Source organism: Odocoileus virginianus, chromosome 3, assembly GCF_023699985.2.
Source record: "Odocoileus virginianus isolate 20LAN1187 ecotype Illinois chromosome 3, Ovbor_1.2, whole genome shotgun sequence".
Taxonomy (NCBI): domain Eukaryota; kingdom Metazoa; phylum Chordata; class Mammalia; order Artiodactyla; family Cervidae; genus Odocoileus; species Odocoileus virginianus.
The window spans coordinates 94938200-94958667 of NC_069676.1; the positions used below are offsets into that span (position 1 = coordinate 94938200).

General features: G+C 36.7%; 1 protein-coding gene across 2 annotated transcripts in view; it reads right to left on the bottom strand.

Annotated features, from left to right (window-relative positions):
- The window catches only part of SLCO4C1 (solute carrier organic anion transporter family member 4C1), a 77476-nt gene that overhangs the window by 13602 nt on the left and 43406 nt on the right, over positions 1-20468 (bottom strand). For both annotated transcript variants that reach the window (XM_020890442.2, XM_070465858.1), the window contains 6 exons: positions 17659-17841; positions 12116-12212; positions 10424-10545; positions 9356-9468; positions 6383-6527; positions 5441-5636 (listed from right to left, as the gene is read on the bottom strand). In XM_020890442.2, coding sequence (XP_020746101.2) covers positions 5441-5636; positions 6383-6527; positions 9356-9468; positions 10424-10545; positions 12116-12212; positions 17659-17841 — 856 coding nt within the window. The remainder of the gene's footprint in view (positions 1-5440; positions 5637-6382; positions 6528-9355; positions 9469-10423; positions 10546-12115; positions 12213-17658; positions 17842-20468) is intronic.

Sequence of the window (20468 nt, forward strand, 5' to 3'; positions counted from 1 at the left end):
ACTCTCCGTGACCCCACAGACTGTAGCCTGCCACACTCCTCTGTCCATGGAATTTTCCAGGCAAGAATATTGGAATGGGTTGCCATTTCCTTCTCCAGGATATTTCCCTAGGGTGTGGTTAAAATGTTAAACCTAGAAGGATGAATACAATTATAATGTTCACCATACTCACTTTATCAATGGGAAAACTGAGGCCTAGAGAAATTAATTTACTTAACTTTCTTTGCCATCTAATACTCCTGGTTCCCAGACTCACTGTTATTCCATCCTGCCTCTTGAGAGGAGGCAACCTCTTTTAAAATATAAAGGGTTACTCTCGGCAAAGATGGGCTTCCATGTGGCACAGCGATAAAGAATCCATCTGCAATGCAGGAGACACAAGAGACTACAGGTTTGATCCCTGGGTCGGGAAGATCCCCTGGAGTAGGAAATGGCAACCCACTCCAGTATTCTTGCCTGTGAAATTCCATGGACAGAGGAGCCTGGTGGGCTACAATCTGCGGGGTTGCTAAGAGTTGGACATGACTGAGCACACATGCATAGACAAAGATATTTCTCTAATCCCTTATCTATTTATTCATTCAATGAACATATATTGAGCAAGTGCAAGCCGCTATCCTAGGAACTGGGACTACAGAGCTGATAAGGTGGTTGTCATCCTCAAAGATTTCCTAGTTCAGGAGAAGAGATGGACCAAATTCATACAATAATATGGTTATAGACTGTGGTTATAGATATCAACAAGATGCATTTTAGATACCTGCACCGAGGAATGATGCTTAAAACAAGCCACAGTTTAGGCAAGAGGGCTGAAGGGCTGCTCCTCGAGTCTTAAACAATGAGTCAGTTAGCTGGGTAAATGGGGAAGGAGAGAGGTACTTCAGAGAAGCTGATAAAAGGCATAAAGATGGGAAATAGCATTCTACATTCTATACAGAGAAATACGAATGACATCTGAGGCAGAGAGTGATAGGAGATCCAGTTGGAAAATAGTCATGGATCAGATTACCGAGCACCTCATGAGGCTTGTTGAAAACAAAGGGCTTTAACTTATTTTGAAAAGGTAATCAACTATTTTAGATGGAAAAATATTGCTAAAAGTACATTTTAAAGAAATAACCCTAGAAGTTATACAAAGTTTTCAATTACAATATCCCAGGCAATAAGTTATGACAATGTGTAGTAGAACTAAAATAGAATACTATGAAAGAAAACAGATTTGAGAAATATTTTGGATGTAGAATCAGTAATATTCAGTGTTTAGCTGACTGGAGATAGGAACTGAACGGAAGGGTCAAGAATGACTCCTGGTATCTAACCTGGCATTTTGGCAGAAAAGAACTAGTTTTGGGGAAAAGACGATGGGTGTGGTTTTATAAATGCATATTGAGATTAAGAGTCTCAAATTCAATGAAGAAATTTGGTCTGGAGCCAGGTATCTTAATATCCATTTGCATATGGATGTAACTGAAACTACGAGAATGATAAGATCAACCGTGTAAAGGTGGTAAGAATACAGAGGTCCTGGGAGTTCATGTATTTCATGAATACATAATGAGCTCCAATTATGTGCGAGACTTGAAGTGGTGGATATAGATCCAAAATAAATAAAGAGACAGAAATTAAGATAGAGAAAGAGAGAAAGGAAGGAAGGAAAAAGAATGGAAGTCAGGGTAGAATAAAATTTCCTACAACCATGAAGCAAAGTTTCTTGTACTGGGGATGAAAGACATAAATGAGTGATTTATCAATTAGAAGATAGTAACTGCTATACTGCAAAAAGGTGACACTTAAAGAGTAGGTAGAAAACAAGTTCATACAGGAAACAGATTAAAGAGAAGGATATAAAGCAAACAGGAAGATAATCAGTGGGGAATTTAAGGGAAAGGGTGAGCAAAGAGTCAATTTTAAGTAATTCGTCCCCTGCTTGGAGCCTCTCCTTCTTCAAATCCATTCCACCAGCTGCTGCTAGAACTCCTCATCAAGCACGCTTCCACTCATGAGGTCGAGCATTACAGTCTCTGCTCTCATCTAGTTTATACTATGTATGTAGAAATGAGGTGGCAGAAAAACCATTTCTGCAACTCTAGAAATAGTCTCTGCACAGTAACTTTGAAACTAAAATATTTTTATAATTCCCATATTATTGATAAATGATTACTAAGAACACCAGAGTTTAAGACAGTCATGTAAACTACCATAGAAACAAAGAAATATAGAATGCATTCCTTATTATCAAGAATTAGTCACTGTAGCCTATATATTTGTAAAGGTTTATTTCATGAAGTAACGGGGGAACTATTATCAGGAAAATAGCCAAAGTTTGTTAAGTTTATGGATTTTTTTTAATTTTTGAAATATATAAAATATTTTATTTTAAAAAATTGAATATTTTAAAATATTTTTAATTTATTGAATATACACAAAATATATTTTAAGTATTTTAAAAATACACGTGTGTTTATACATACATATATGTAGATATAAGAAACATGTTTAATCACAAATAGCTGAATTTAATCATTAATGCTTTATTTGAATCCAAGCTATTATTCTATAAATATGCTTCTACAAAAAGCAAAGATTTCCCTAAATCTATTGCAACTCCTTGATAGATATGCCTCTTAAAGGTGCTGTTTCAGATAAGCAATGAAGTTACAGCTTTAGGCCATAGAGGGAAAAAATATTGTACGTACTTACTAAGTATAAAGTAAAATGCAAATCACCATAACCAATACTGATTACCAAAACAGACCCAAAGATCTTACAGATAGATTACCAAGGTGATACAGGACAGTGGCAAATTTTAATAACTACTAGAGTTCTGGAAATATTCTCTGACAATCTCCTTTCAACTGAATTCAGTGTTGTACTCGTCTGTACTCAGTCGTATCTGACTCTTTGAGATCCCAAGAACTGCAGCCCGCCAGACTCCTGTGTCCATGGAATTTTCCAGGCAAGAAAACTACAGTGGGTTGCCCTTTCCTCCTCCAGGGGATCTTCCTGACCCGGGGATCAAACCTGCATCTCTTGTGTCTCCTGCCCTGGCAGGAGTATTCTTTATCACTGCACCACCTTGAAAGCCCAGTGTTGTGCTCATATCAAACATTTAATCACACATTTATCTGAAATACTGTGAATATTAAAAACACCCCCTGAAATAATCAGTATTACTGATCTTAAGATTTGGATACACTGTTATATAGGACTCTGAATGAACCTAACAGTAAGCCTAATTCATTACTTCAGAGTTACAAAAGCTTTTTAATCACCTATGGCCCCATAGCAAAGGGCAAAGATTCTTGGTATCACTCGACTAGAAATCCTGCATCTTGACAACCTCTCTTTCTCCCACTCACTAAGGAGGTATTTCTTGAGCTTCCAAGTCTGTTCTACCCATATACTTTTTCTTATGAGTGAGTTTCTTGCATAAGGTCATTATGACTAAGTTGTCCATGACATGGACATTTTAATATGCAGGGAACAGAGGTAAGTTAAGAATGTAGGGCCACAGAGAAAAATGACCTGATGATGTCACACCTCTGTTGTGGCCTGGCTTTATTTCTATATTAGTACAATCTATACACACATTCACACACATCCCATGTGTGTTAATGTATGTGTGGATGTGTGTATGGGTTTCCCCAGGTGGCTCAGTGGGGAACTCACCTGCCAATGCAGGAGATGCAAGAGACATGGGTTCTATCCCTGGGTTGCGAAGATCTCCAGGAGTAGGAAATGACAACCCACTCCAGTACTCTTGCCTGGAAAATTCCCACGGACAGAGGAGCCTGGTGGGCTACCATCCCTGGGGTCACAAAGAGTCAGACATGGCTAAGCACACATACACATGTGTGTATACTCACTTTTAGCCTTTTCATCACTAAGAATGTGTATGTAATTAAGCATGATCTCTGTCCCAGATCTTGATATTTCTCCATGACCAGTCCCCAGAGACACCTCAAACTGACACCAATTCACTGGCCCTCCCTTCTGAGTATGCTAAGGACAACTCACTGAGTAGTGACTCTTGTCTAAGGTAGAAAACATCAGATGGACTCACATCCACGTCATTTGTTTGCCAAGGTGATGGAGGAGTAAGTTTCTGTACTTCTCAAAGGAACTTACAAAAAACTGTGGTTTCTTGGAGCACATCTGGGTGAAGTTTATGGGTGTCAATCACGTCTGTACAACTTAACCTCTATCTACCTTTCAACCTTTCCGGGTATTTCCCTCCTATTTCCTAAGTCCCATTCAAACTGGTACCTGAACCTAGCCTTCACTTTCTAGCATTTATGCTTTGGCTTAACATATTCCTCTGCATTCCCTCTCTCCAAATCTTTCTCTCTCAAACTTTTTGTATACTTAAGAGCATATATTAGCCCTATTTCTCTAATGTGCCATGAAGCCTTTCCTAAATCTAATTAAAGAAACTGAAAAGCTCTCTTTTGAATTCCATAGCACTTTATATCTCTCAATACCTAACACACTTTTCATTCACTGTTCTGTCTCCCAATCTATGCAGCTACCCAGGAAACTCCTTTAGAGTAGGAATTTTGCTGTAAAAGTCTACCAGAGGAAGCAGTCAATAAATGCTGAATAATGGTAATAAAGGTGGACCAAACACTGCTTTAGAAGATTCACCATTTTTCATTAATAGAATGACAGACATGAACAGTAGCTACAAATCATGATAAATGTTATTGACAAACTTTTCTCTATATTTATGTTACCTGAATCCATATTAATACAGAACTATAGAGTCCCTGACCTGGTGCACCATCCCCTTCAACAGTCCCAAACACCTATATTCAGTTAAAGCAGCACTGCAGGCTATAAAACACTCTGCTGAGCACGCCCTGGCCTCTACTTGTGGCTTAGGATTTCAAAGCAGAATAAACCAGGCAAAGAAAGATAAAAGAGTCAAACCAGTTATAGGCAGAGACATGTTTATAGGTCAGAACTTATTTCTTTAAAACAAACTTCTAAAGTAAATACAACAATGATTACCATCACCTAGTTTCAGCGTCATTTTAATTTCTCTCCTACTCTATTTTCAATCTACCTAATAAAAGAATTTCATCATAAAGAGTTTCAAAATTTAAATCAACAGGAACATACAACATGAAATTCTCCCTAGGATGCTGAATCCATTATGGACAAAGATTCTGTAATATTAATCTTTATATCCCTGAGCATAGTACTCAGTACAGAACAGTTGTTCCTTAAATTCTTCCTGAAAATATCCAACTTTTAATATGATATCAATTACTGAAACTAAATAGAAAAACTACATATTCTTACATAGGAAAAGCAGCCTTCCAATTTTTTTTTAAAAAGCCAATTACTCATTATTTTCTTTAAGAAAGCATACACTTGGAAATACACACACAGTTTATTACTCTGATATTAATATCAAAAAGCAATGAAATATATTTACCCATTATATAATTCAGACACACCCGCAAATGGCTCATTTTCACAGTTGGCATAAGCAAACACAAAAGTCAGTACAAGTGAAATTACAGATGTGAGCAAAGCAAACTTCATTATGTTTTTACACGTCATTTTGAATTTCGAAACAAGAATACCACCTAAAATCTGACCAAGAGCAGCTCCAGGAATTAAAACAGTCCCTAATGAGAAAAAAGATACAGACAGTGAGAAAACATACAAGCATACTCAGTAATATATACCAAAAGTTACACCATTTTAAAACTATAATTTTATATGTGTGTGTGTTAGTCACTCAGTTGATTTTTATATAATTTTAATAAAATGTATACCGTTCTAACCCAGTAGAAAATGGCACCTTCTACTTCCCTCACGCCAAAACTTGGAAAACATCAGCAACAAGCACTACTCTGGTTCTAACATGTGAAGCATTCATGTGACTTAGAAATAATATGCATAAATGAGTTAATAGTTAATGCTGTGAATATTAGGATTAACATGTATTCTCTTTAGCTCTGTATATAGCCTCTGTAGCCCTCAAATTCATACAATAAATTGTCTCATATCAGAAAATCAGAAACATATCAAAATCAGTATAAACTTCAACAAGTGGCTATCCAAAATTTTGCACTTCCCTAGTGGCTCAGTGGTAAAGAATCTGCCTGCAATGCAGGAGACCAGGGTTCAACCCTTGGGCTGGGAAGATTCTCTGGAGAAGACATGGCAACCCACTCCAGTCTTCTTGCCTGGAGAAGTCCATGGACAGAGGAGTCTGGAGGCCTACAGTCCACGGGGTCGCAGAGTCAGACGCGACTGAGCAGCTAAGCAGGAGCAGCATCCAAACTTTTACACACATAAAATCCAATAAACATCTAACGTGGTGAAATAAAGTTACTAGTCAAAGTCACAATGAAAGAAAAGGTTTTACCTGCAAGAGTAGCTGCAGTGCTAGAAGACAATCCAAACTGATTTTCTATAAATTTAGGTAAAAAGGTAGCAAATCCAGTGGTAATAAAGGCTTCCGAACAAGTTGATAGAACTAAACACATAAAGACAGTATTCCTCATCAAATTCTAAAGAAAAAATACAGTTCACCAAATGAATAACTATGATTATACTGTAAAATGTAGCACTAGAACGGTAAGTTCCCTGATGAAATAGCACATTTTAAATAAATACAACACAATTATTTCTAAAATTTCAGCATTTCCTTTAGCACAAAAATACACATATTGATTACTGATAGCCTTCTACATACAATAATGAGAAAGTTTATACATAGAGCATCTAGAAAATTGACAGATAATTAATCAGTAGGGTGAACGTGCCCTGATCACAAGCAAGGGGCCAGGGAAAGGAGGTGAAAGCTGGTTTGGAAAGTTCCCTTCGCCAGTCTTACTATACATATCCACATAATAAATCTACCTCTTACTCAATTTTTTATTGTGTTCTGAATTCCTATATCCAATAAATGAAGAATCTACTGTGAGCAGAGATGAGAGTGGTTCCTAAGGATCATACTTGTAGTTTTGCTCCACAAGTGAAGGAATCAGTAGCTAAGAACCTTAGTTGGGTATAGAGTTAAGCAATTTTAAAGAAGGATCTATATTGCTGGTGCTCTCAGAATCTATTTATCTACCAGAGGAGAGTAGAGAGATTCACTTATTTTACCATATGTAACCATAAAGTAAAAAACTACAAAGTATAGCTCTGGAATATTCAATGAAAAAAAATTTCTGAACTGAACAACACACACGCACAGAGGAGGCACAAAAAGGCAAGAAAAAAGATTCAGAGTCAGAGCCAGATGATGCAACAGAATAATAATAATGACAAAAGGAAAAAAGCACCTAAATGAAGAAATGCAGCAGTTTTTTAGAAAAATGACTAGAAAATATTTAAGCTTTCAGACTGAAAAAGATAATGGACTCTGAGTAAGCATTAATGAAAAATGATAGACTCATAGGACCTAGTAAAGTTCCTGAAATCAAAGAGAAATTCACAAATTGGTAGATGGAAAGGATAACTAAGAATCACATTAACTTGAAACTTCTCAACTTCAACATATTTAACTTGGAAAGAGTCAAACACTATCTACAGACAATGAGAATTAAAGAAGTATGATCTGAAAGTATTCATCCAGTTATAAATATCATCCTGACATTCAAGGATACTTAGATGGCATCCTATCTGAGAAGACAGTGACAAAATGCTGTATCTATAGAGATTTGAATCACAACTGAGATCTTGAAGCATGACAACAAAGGATTAAAAAAAGCATTGGTGAGTAATGAGTCTTGATGGTAATACATGTGAGAATTTACAAAATAAATTTAAATAGAAACATTAAATAAAACAAAACTACTATAAAAGAGAATAACAGTAGTTGCAATTTAAAATTATAAACAACTGCAGCAAAACACAAGAATGTGCCTATATGGGAGAGGAGGAAAGAGAGTTAAAAGGTAGGATGAATGAAGCAAAAACATTTTAAGGCTTTCATTTGAGGAGCAAAAAAAATAATGAAAAGTAAATAAGTTCAAATCTTGAAAAGGTAAAATTATAAACTCCCTTTTGTATAAAACTTTAATGATGCTAAACAGAATACTCTGCCAAGTTCAATAAAATAGACCATAACACTATTGTTTCTTTAACCTCAAATTCAAAAGAAGTAACCTGTAACTGCCACTTTTTCCACAAAGGAAAAATACTGGTTTGGCATTATCAAAAATTTTTACAATTCATTGGTAATTGATCCACCCATTACATAAGAGAAATAGCATGGGATAATGGACTACATGCTAAGGAGTAACTACTGAATATTGATATTGCCAATAAGATAACTCATGTTCTTCCAACCATTCTACTCAGGAATACTTTTCATTTACTCAAAGCACAATACAATTAAATCTGGAGAAGTCTGTATAAGAGCCAGAACCACAGTAAATAAGCAAGCAAGAATGCTTTGTGATAATACTTGTGTGTATGGATATACTGTTTATTAACATGTATTTGTTTTACATATACATCAATAACCTCAGATATGCAGATGACACCACCCTTATGGCAGAAAGTGAAGAAGAACTAAAGAGCCTCTTGATGAAAGTGAAAGAGGAGAGTGAAAAAGTTGGCTTAAAGCTCAACATTCAGAAAACTAAGATCATGGTGTCCAGTCCCATCACTTCATGGCAAATAGATGGGAAAACAGTGGAAACAGTGGCAGACTTTATTTTTGGGGGCTCCAAAATCACTGCAGATGGTGACTGCAGCCATGAAATTAAAAGATGCTTACTCCTTGGAAGGACAGTTATGACCAACCTAAACAGCATAGTAAAAAGCAGAGACATTACTTTGCCAACAAAGGTCCGTCTAATCAAGGCTATGGTTTTTCCAGTGGTCATGTATGGATGTGAGATTTGGACTATAAAGAAAGCTGAGCACCAAAGAATTGATGCTTTTGAACTGTGGTGTTGGAGGAGACTCTTGAGAGTCCCTTGGACTGCAAGGCGATCCAACCAGTCCATCCTAAAGGAGATCAGTCCTGGGTGTTCATTGGAGGGACTGATGTTGAAACTGAAACTACAGTACTTTGGCCACCTCATGCGAAGAACGGACTCATTTGCAAAGACCCTGATGTTGGGAAAGATTGAGGGCAGGCGGAGAAGGGGACAACAGAGGATGAGATCGTTGGATGGCATCACCGACTCGATGGACATGGGTTTGGGTGGACTCCGGGAGTTGGTGATGGAGAGGGAGGCCTGGCGTGCTGCGGTTCATTGGGTTGCAAAGAGTCGGACACGACTGAGCGACTGAACTGATACTGATATTGATATATATATACATATGTATTTGTGTGTGGAGTACGTGTGTGTGTATAAGTGTGTGTGTGTGTACACTGTACCTTTAGAGCAGCTGGAAAATCTTTAAAACTTTGTCCAAAATTACTATCTGTATGTTGTAAGGAAGCACTCTGATGAGTTTGGGAAATTTTTCCTTCTTGAATTTTTGCTGTACCTAAAAAAGTAGTAAATATACTCAATCTTTTTGCTTTCAAATGATTCTCTCATCCTTTACACATTAAACAAAGTGAGTTAAAAGCTTTTTTCTTTTACTCTAATTCTAACATACTTTTTAGATGAAATATTTACTAACTATTATCATGTCCTTTAATTTTTAATAACAGTACTGGGAATAAAGTTGAGAAAAGTCACTATGTGGAGTCAGAAGCTGAATGGCCCAGGGTAGAAAAAAATCAATGAGTCCATCTACTGCTACTCTTCCTACTTTTCTTTTGCCCATTTCCAAAAGTTAATCATATATTCTTAGAATAGATGAAACAATGAAATGTCTTCAGCCAAGAGAAAAATACTTCTATAGATATATATATGAACCACACAATTATAAAGAAGCAAAATCTCACAGAGAAAGGAATGGATATTTTTTCCATTAATCTTTTCTTTTTGTACAAAATTTTAGTATTGAAATTTGGTGGAAAATAAGTATACTACAGCATGACTTTGGTGACAACTGAAAAAACAAAGTACTTGTATTATCATGAATCAATAACTAACATCAATAATTTAACACAGATTAGGTCCTGAAGTTACTAACTGAAAACAAACTAATAGTTTAAAAGATATTATATCTTGCATAAACATAAAACAATATTCTGATAACACGTAAGTTACAAAGTTAGCAAGTATTTAATAAAAAGGTGAATATGTACAGTTTTATTACATATTAATGAAAAACCAACAAAAGCCATGAAATTAAGATTGTTACCCAATACCTCCTAAAATAGAGGCATATTCAAAAGCTTGCATAAGCAAACAACTAAGATTCTATGTTAAAAAACAGTGAATTTTCCAGGGTTCTTGCTAATTTCCAGGGTTCTTATTAATCATTTAGGAAGCACCACTTGGCCTAGAATTGGAATACAACTCTCTGGTTTTAAAGAAGACATTTTTACCTGGTAAATGTTTTGGAAAGCAAGAAAAAGGTATTATCAAAGACCAAGCAAGCAGCCAAGATATAAGAAATCCAATCCACCATGCCCCCAGCCACCGAGGGTCATCCTCAGTAATATCAATGCTGTGTGACAGAAAAACAAGAGGCAGAAGTCAACTCTCTCTTGTTAATTAGAACTCAGGCCCAATAACTACATAATTTATAATTCAAATGCATATACAGAAAAACTATATTATTCAAAATTTCAAATGGAGCCATTTTGAAGAATCCCAATGGATAGCAGATATAAACGGTGTCAGAATAATGACCTACAAGTATTTCATATGACAAATACAACATAAAAGTTTTAGCTATTTAATAAGAAATATGTTAACTATTTGAAGGCATACATAGAATTTCTTCTAAGAACATTCTTCAATTTTGGCTAACTTTTTCTTCTTTAAATATTATAATATGTTACATATATATAGAATACTAACTACATCTCACAGCAAATCACCAATTTTTGTTAAAAGCCAATACACTGTACTTCAATTGTGGCATTCATCTGAATGTAAAAATTCTGCTTAAAGTGATATACAGTAACAGTTTCTTAAAATGGTTGTCACATTTTTACACCAACAGCCTTTCCCCTAAAACACACTATTCCGATAACTCATTTCACCCCACCAAAATGAAAGCCCAGCTCTCTGCTCCAGGACTTCCTCTCCAAACCTTTCAGATAGTCTCTAAAAGGTCAACCTAGGACTGCATACATCAGTATCGTTGCACAGTACAACCTCTGAACTGTTTTTATTAACCTATCGTCTCTAAAAGATTAACCTTGTTTCTAAAAAGATTAACCTAGGACTAATAGCTAAAGAACAGATCACATGCTGGGACTATATTTTCTTATTCATTGTTCGCAGCCTTGCAAAGGACTGTGTAGTTATAGTAAAATGAGATAACATGCCCTCATCAAAGGTTACTAACTTCTCTATTCAAGAAAAGGAGAAGGTAACTCAGTGGGTAAGAAGAGGGTTTCAGAGTCAAAAGGAACTACTTCATTTCATGCCTTGGCCACTTACCCAGTTCTGTATATCAACTACCTTAAAAGATAAGTAAGAGGATTAAATAAAATGGCACATAAAGTAATATATATATATATATTTTATATACACAAAACCTATATTATACATATCTTAAATACACAAAACCTATATTGTCTGAAACATTGTATGGGATAAATAAACATTACCTATTATTATCCTCCAGTGTCAAAATTGTTAAAGCTGAACAACTGTTGTCTCTATGGTATTATGAGAGCTACTACAGCACTTTGTTTGAGAATCATAAACTGTTAAGACTCTTTCAGGCTATCTACCCACAGCAATATCTACTGAAAGTACAACTAATTTTAATTAAATTATTATCTTTGAACAATGCATAGCATCTTGGTTGTATATTTTGAAAAATAAGAACAGCTAACTCTTAATCATCCTTATTTATGAATAAATGCACAATACTAAGAGATGATGTGGCATTAATTCATGAAGCAATGCAGCCAAACTACTACATAAAAATTGTGTGTATTCAGTTTTTTCCCAGAAAAATCCCTCATGATATTCTGAAGAAATACTATAAAAATGCTCTGGCTGTGGTACTAACATGATTAAAATAATATAAATCTAAATAAAAATAGATATCGCCTTACCTGTGTTTCAAATCAACATCAATGTACAGGGTTAGCAATTGTCCTCCCAGCACATAGCCAACAGCAGGGCCTAAAATTGACATGGCATAGCCAATTCCTAGCAAAAAGCAAAGACACTGAACATGATCATCTGTGCAATTTTGCTTTGAATGTCTGACAAGTTAAGAAAGACAAATATTTTACTACAGAAAAACAAAATGATTCAAATTATATCAAAATTACATATTTTTCAACTAAAAAATGCCATCTGAGTGGTATCACTGTCAAGGGGCTTCGAATACATAAATCTATATAAAATTTTTTAGACTACAATGATGACTGCAACTAATCCAATAATTATAAATATATGGAAAGCTGTATCATGTGAACTCACAGCAGGGCTAGTCTTCACCTACCATTAGCCTTTGTGAACAGTGACAGTAATTACTGTCTACGCTGCTCATGGAAGAAAGCAATGTGAAATGAGAAGTGTTTTATCTCCAGTGCATATGTGCATGCTAAGCTGCTCCAGTCATGTCTGACTCTCTGCGGCCCTATGGACCGTAGCCTGCTGTACACGTTCCAAAAGCATTCTTTATTTTGGACTATGGCAGCTGATCTAAACCTGGATCCGGTCATCAGTCTGCTTCTTAAAAGTAAACCATTAAACTCTTGCTCTTAGTGAATCTCCCATTTTAACTGGCAGCAGAATTAAACTGACCTTATTTTTCTGATAATTAAAATTTTGCCATACACAACTTTTTATTTTTTATTAAAACATTATTCATACAAAAGATTATATCCTCATGGGGCACCACCTTCTGAAATGATTATTAACCACTGAAATTCTCATCCCCATACATGGAAGGAAAGGAATACACCAAACACAAAGTGGGGCATACATCAGTAGCAAAAATGATTGATGTACTTAGATTAAGGCTCCAAAGTAGAGGTCATGCAAGATGATCTGAAAACATATATGACTTTTATTTATCTATCCTACCCTAATTTATGGGCTTACCTGGTGGCTCAGTGGTAAAGAATCCACCTGCCAATGCAGGAGATGTGGGTTCAGTCCCTGGGTAGGAAAGATCCCCTGGAGGAGGAAATGGTAACCCACTCCAGTATTCTTGCCCAGGAAATCCCAGGGACGGAGGAGCCTGGTGGGCTACAGTCCATGGGGTCACCAAAAGGGCCCGGCATGACTTAGCGACTAATATATAATTATATTTTTAAATGTAAAAAATGTGTTCGTAGAAAATTTTAAGTGTATGTAAGATTCATGCTCACAAAACTTTTATGGATAGAAATACATGATTTAAAATGCTGGAAATCAATGATCCCCAAATTATCTTTAGTGATAGATCTTTTTTATAAATTATATCCAACTGGGTTTAGATTGATACATTTATAAGAATGGTAGATGGACTAGGTAGACTAATGTTTCCAACCAAATTGTCCACTAAGAAAAACTTTTAAAAACTGTAAAAAATTATTTTTAAATATATGCTTGAAGGCAAAGAGATAAAAATAGTGAAGGATCACTGTGTTACAGTTCTGAAGAAGAGAGACGTTTAACAAAAATTGAGACTGACTTTTTTTATTTTTCCTGAGTACACTGGCTGATTCGACAAGAGGCACTGGGAGGGGAAACTGTCCCTTGCTGGGCTTTAGGAAGCAGGGATACAAATGATGCAGCTCAGAGGATATCTTGCAAACTTTCCCTGCCCTACATTTTAAGTTGGCCCCGAGGAGGTTATACTCCAAAAGCAAGGATGAGTTAGAGGTAGCCTGGTTCACAACATAGGTGCAGCTTACCTTCAAATAAACTCAATCCCTGAAATTAGATAAAGGGCATCCCATTGCAGTATTCCTACGTATGAGAGAGACTGGCAAGTTATTAAAAGACACATGGCGTGATTCTCAAAAAAATTCTAGAACTATAGAATACATCTGTCAAAACAAACATGAAATGGATCCACAGTAGATTACTTAGAACTAAACTGGGTATTATGAAACTGGAACATATATTATTAAATCAGTAAATATTTATCAAGAAGCAAGAAAAAATAAAGATAGAAAAACACAGAAAAGACATTAAAGGACAAAGAATACATTAAAAAAAAAAGGCCTAGCATACACATAAGTGGAATAGGAGACGAGATAATAAAGCCGAAGTTAATATATTGGAACAGCCTGCTTGTGCTGAATTCTCTCATTTTTTCCATCTAAAAATGATATTTTCTTTTTACTCTTTTCCCTGAGGAGTATTCTAACTGGAAACAGATTAGCTGCCCATTAATGTTCTTTCAGTACTTTAAAAGCACTATTGTACTGTGTTCACTTCTACTCCTTTCCTATGATTATTAATATAATTTCTAACTTATTGACTTAAGATTGTTCTTCAAGTTAAAGGAAAATGATTTTTAAACAAGGCACTGCTGATGCTGCTGTTGCCGAGTCGCTTCAGTTCGTGTCTGGCCCTCTGGACCATGACCCGCCAGGTTCCTCTGTCCACGGGATGCTCCAGGCAAGAATACTGCGGTGGGCTGCCATGTCCTCCTCAAGCCGGTCTCCCCAACACAGGGATCAAACCCACATCTCTTATGTCTCCTGCACTGGCAGGCAGGTTCTTTACCACTGGTGCCACCAAGGAATCCCAAATAAATCATTAATAATACTTATTTCAGGAACTTAAATATAGAAGGGATCACAGGACACAGAAATAATTGCTTAAATGTTGGGACAGGAATAAAATTCAAAGGTTTTAAGATTATGTGATGATCAGGAATGTGATAAAAGTATCAGTTAACATTGGAATTTCATAAAATCAAGTTTTCATGTAAGGTAATTAGTAGATGAATAGTAAAAGAGCATATACCTAGGAAGTTAATAGAGGAGAGAAATGAAATAATAAATATTAAATTATCAAAAAGAAAGGAAAAAAGGGCAATAAATAAGAATGTAGAGCAAACACGAAGTACATATTAAGATGAAAGATTTTAACACAAAATAAGATTAAATGAACTTAAAAGTTTAATTAAAGGACAAAAATTGTAAACCCCAAAAAGCATTTAAAGACAAAGACATGATGAGTGAGTGGCATGGAGATGGCTATGAGGTGAGACGTGCTGTGTCACTACAATTTTCCCATCAACCTAATAGGCACCAATCTGACTGTGTTCATTTTGCCCACTTTTGCCTTGCTGCATAAAACTGTTTCACATAGAGAAAGGCATCGTACCAGTAACAGATAATATTGTAAAACAAAGAAAGAATGGGGGAAGATTTTGGAAATGGGAAAATGTATAGATGTAAAAAGCTTAAGGAAGGATTTCACTCAACAAAACCTAATTATCCAATGAAAAGAATCAGTTATCCGACACTGAAAAAAACTAAAATGAGTTTCCCAGTTTTATTACTTTGGTTTTTTTTCCCTTTACTCTCAAAAATTACCATTCAGTGAATTCCTATGGTACTGCAAAGAGTTAAAAGTAGCAGGCTCTGTGGCTGCAACCTTCAGAAAGACTGTGCTTGTGAGGCTGACCCTGAGCTTGCATCTGGGATCTTAAATGTCCAGAGGGATGCCACCATTCCCTAATAAAGGTGGGTCATTGTGCTGAAACTGTTTGTATAAACAATGTGGTTTTTCCAAACACTTGTATTCCTTCTGAGAGTCTAGAACTTCCCTATGTGCAAGGCAGAGGGTTCCTATATGGTCGATTACCAGTAAAAACTAGGGCACTGAGTCTCTAATGAACTTAGCTGGTAAAAAACATTTCATATGAGCTGTTACAACTCCTGGCTGGAGGAATTAATTCTGACTGGTGTGGCTCCACTAGGAGCGAGTGGATGCTTAAAGCTTGCGCGTGGTTGTGTATGTACTTTACCTCAGGTACCTTTTCCCTGTGCTGATTCTCCTTTGTATCCTTCTGCTGGAATAAATTACAGCCCTGAAAACTTCAGTCCCAGGGAATATAAAATCTGGGATGGTCTCTTAGGCCTTCACCCCAGCCTCTCATTCTTAAACAATCTTTGAAAAACTTCGTATATTTTGTGTGTTACTAAAATACGGAAATTGTTTTATGAGAAGCGCTGATTAGAAGAGGACCTCAGGGAGAAAATCTGTGAGCTAGAAGACTGAAAAGCAGCACTAGTAGCTAACTGAAATAAAAGCATCGTTAAATTAGTGCGTGGAGTTGTACGGATCCTCCAGCATGTGTGAGAGAGCATCAGATCTCGTACAAAGACCAAAGCAAACCGAGCGGACAGGCAGGAGTGCAGAGGCTTCCATATCAGATATTCAGGGCTACACTGAGCACAGGGGGCTTCCAGCGACTACAGCAACAGGTCTCCTTATACACTGAAAGTTGATGTCGCCACAAAATTCATATGTTGAAATCCAATTCCCAACGCAGTTGCATTTGGAGGTGGGGCCTCTGGGAAGGGATTAGGTCATGAGAGTGAAGCCCTCAGAACAGGATTAGTGCCCTTAAAAGAAGGCCCCAGGGAGCTCACTTGTCCCCTCTGCCACAGCTAAAAGGCAGATGTCCACGAAACAAGAAATGGGCCCCCATCAGTTACTAAATCTCCTCTGGGCACCATGATCTTGTACTTGCCAACCTCCAGGACTGTGAGAAATAAATTTCTCTTGTTTGTAAGCCAACTAGTCTATAGTATTCTCTTTGAGCAGTCCAAGTGGACAAAGTCCCCTACATCTGAGTATACTGATAAAGTGAAACTGAAAAGTCAAAGTGTTAGTCGCTCAGTTGTGTCTGGCTCTTTGTGACCCCATGGACTATAGCCCGCCAGGCTCCTCTGTCCCTGGAATTCTCCAGGCAAGAATACTGGAGCACGTGGTCATTCTCTTCTCCAGGGGCTCTTCCTGACCCAGGAATTGAACTCCGGTCTCCTGCACTGCACCTGCACTCTTTACCACCCGAGCCACCAGGGAAGCCTCGATTAAGTGAAGACTCACATGCAAATATATGACACATTAATCTGGATGTAGACCATGCACGGTTTAGTTAGCTCTACCTTCCAGCAACTCCAGGGATGGGATTTAAGAGAAACTTGTGCTGTCAAGAATTAGACCACAAAGGGAAAATACTGAGTCATATGTAAAAAGCATTAATCTGAAATGAACAACTCCACAGAGTTTCTGAGTACCATTGTGTGGTTTCTTTTGTTGACTCTAGTCAATTCCATGTAGGATGAAGTAAGTCACACAGAACAGCAGAACTCTATCCCCACACCTGTGTAAATTAGCCTGGGAAACATTCCAGCAATCAAGATGACCTATTTCTTGGATAGCACTTCCAGGAAGGCTTGACATGCCCAGCATAGGAGATAAAGGAGGATGTCAATAAAAATCAACCACATTTAACTGAAGGACATGGTACTTCGGCAAATAGTTAAACAAAAAAAAAGCAATATTGCATTTACCTAATGTAAATACTTATGAAATCACAACTAACTTCTTAAAAAGTGTATGCTGTGCATTACTTATAAACAAGCAATAACATGAAATGACACTGAGACATTCGTATTAGCAGCAAACTTACCTATATAGAGAGAAGATTTGTGGATGGGCACAGAGTCATCGATAAAGGCTGTTCCCAGGGTATACAGAGGAGTCCCTCCTGTCCCCAGCAACAGCTGTCCCAGAACGAAGACATACAAGTAGTAGAAAAGTGGGGAACCGGAAGTGCTACAACCATGCTTATTCTTTGTTGCTGAGCAAGTATCTTTAGGGAAAAAATAAAATAAGACTGTGAATTTATCAAAATGTTAGCTAACAGTTTAAATATCATAAATTCTACTTGCCTAACATAACCTTCCTTCTTCACTTTATTATACTTAAAAATATTGAGAATAATTAAGATATTTAAAAGACAATTATTAAAGAAAATACATGAACCACTGGATGCATGCTCAATCACTCAGTTGTGTCTGGCTCCTTCGCATCCCCATGGACTAGCCTGCCAGGCTCCTCTGTCTGTGGGAGTTTTCAGGCAACAATACTAGAGTGGGTTGCCATCTCTTCCTCCAGCGGGTCTTCCCAACCCAGGGGTAGATCCTGGGTCTCCTGCGTCTCCTGCACTGGCAGGAGAATCCTTTACCACTGAGCCACCTACGATGCCCACATGAAACACTACAGCCTCAAAACGTGACAGCATCAGACTATGTGGTACATATATGTAACAACATATTCCTCAGCCACTAAAAGGAAGGACACAATGTCATCTGCAGCAACATGGATGGCCCTAGAGACTGTGGGACTGAGTGATGTCAGACCGAGAAGGAGAAGTATCCTATGACATCCCACCCATGTGGGACCTAAAAAGAAACAATACAAATGAACTTACTTACACAACAGAAAGGCAATCACAGACTTAGAAAATGAACTTATGGTTGCTGGAGGGAAGGATTGAGGGAAGGTATAGTTAGGGCATTTGTGATGGACATGCACAATATTGCTATATTTAAAATGGATAACCAGAAAGGGCCTACTACACAGGGAGCTCTGCTCAATGTTACATGGCAGCCTGGCTGGGACAGGAGTTTGGGGGAGAATGGTTACATGTGTATGCATGGCTGAATCCCTTCTCTGTTCACCTGAAACTATCACAGCATTGTTATCAGCTATACTCCAACACAAAATAAAGTTTAAATATATATATATATATATATATATATATATACTTTTTTTACCACAATATTGATCTTATCAATCAACATATGGTCATATGGCATTTGTCTTTCTCTTTCTGAGTTACTTCACTTAATGTGATAATCTCTAGGTTCATCCATGTTACTACTACAACCATTATTTCTTTCTTTTAATGGTTCACTATTATTCCACTGTATGTGTGTGTATATATATATTCACACACACATACACACACACACCCTGCATCCTATCTTATTCACCTATTGATGGACATTTAAGTTGCTTCCCTGTCTTGGCTATTGTAAATAATGCAGGTATCAACACTGGGGGGCAAGTATCTTTTCAAGTTAGAGTCTTCTCTGAATAAATGCCCAGGAGTAGACTCTGGATCATTTTAGTTTTTTAAAGAACCTCCAAACCGTCTCCACAGTGGCTGCACCGATTTACATTCCTGCCAGCAGTGTAGGAAGGTTTCCTTTTCCCCACACTCTCTCCAGCACTTGATACCTGTAGTTTTTTTTTTTTTTTTAATGATGGCCATTTTGACCAGTATGAGGGCATACTTCATTGTAGTTTTGACTTGTATTTCTCTAATAATGAGTGATGTTGACCATATTTCATGTGCCTATTGAACATTTGTATGTTTTCTTTGCAGAAATGTCTATTTAGGTCTTCTGCCCATTTTTTCATTGGGTTGTTTTTTGTTATTGAGTTGTATGAGCTATTGGTATATTTTGGAAATCAAGCCCTTGTTGGTCACTTCATTTCCAACTATTTTCTCTCAGTCTGTAGGTTGTCTTTTCATCTTCTTTATGGTTTTCTTTGCTATATAAAATTTTATATGCTTGATTAGGCACCATTTGTTTATTTTCACCTTTATTTCGATTGACTTGGAGACTGACCTAAGGAAACATTGCTACACCTTATGTTAAAGAACATCTTGCCTATGTTGTCTTCTAGAAGTTTTATAGTGTCATGTCTTATATTTAAGTCCTCAAGCCATTAAGGTTATTTTTGTATCAGGTGTGAGGGAATGTTCTAATTTCACTGATTTACATGCAACTCTTCAGCTTCCCCAACATCCCCTACTGAAAAGATTGTCTTTTTTCCATAATATACTCTTGCCTCCTTTGTCAAAGATTAATTGACCCTACATGTGTATGTTTTATTTTCTGAGCTCTCCATTCTGTTCCATTAATCCACATCTGCTTTTCTGCCAATACCACACTGTTTTGACCACTATAGCTTTGCAATATTGTCTGAAATATGAGAAGGTTATACCCCCAGCTTTGTTCTTTTTCATCAGGATTGCTTTGGCAACTCTGGATCTTTTATGGCTCCATATAAATTTTAGAATTATTTGTTCTAGTTCTGTGAAAAATGTATTAGGGAATTTGATAGGTATGTGCATTAGATCTATAGATTGCTTTGGGTAGTATGGCCATTTTAACAATATTAATTCTTCCAATCCAAGACCATAGGATATCTTTCCATTTCTTTAAAGTGTCTTCTGTTTTCTTTATCAATGTTTTATAGTTCTCAAAATACAAGTCTTTTACCTCCTTGGTCAGGTTTATTTTACCTTCATAATGAAATTTTAAAAGGGATTGTCTTTTTACTTTTCCTTTCTGATATTTCATTGTTAGTGCAAAGAAATACAACAGATTTCTGTGTGGTTAAACTTGTATCCTGCTACCTTGC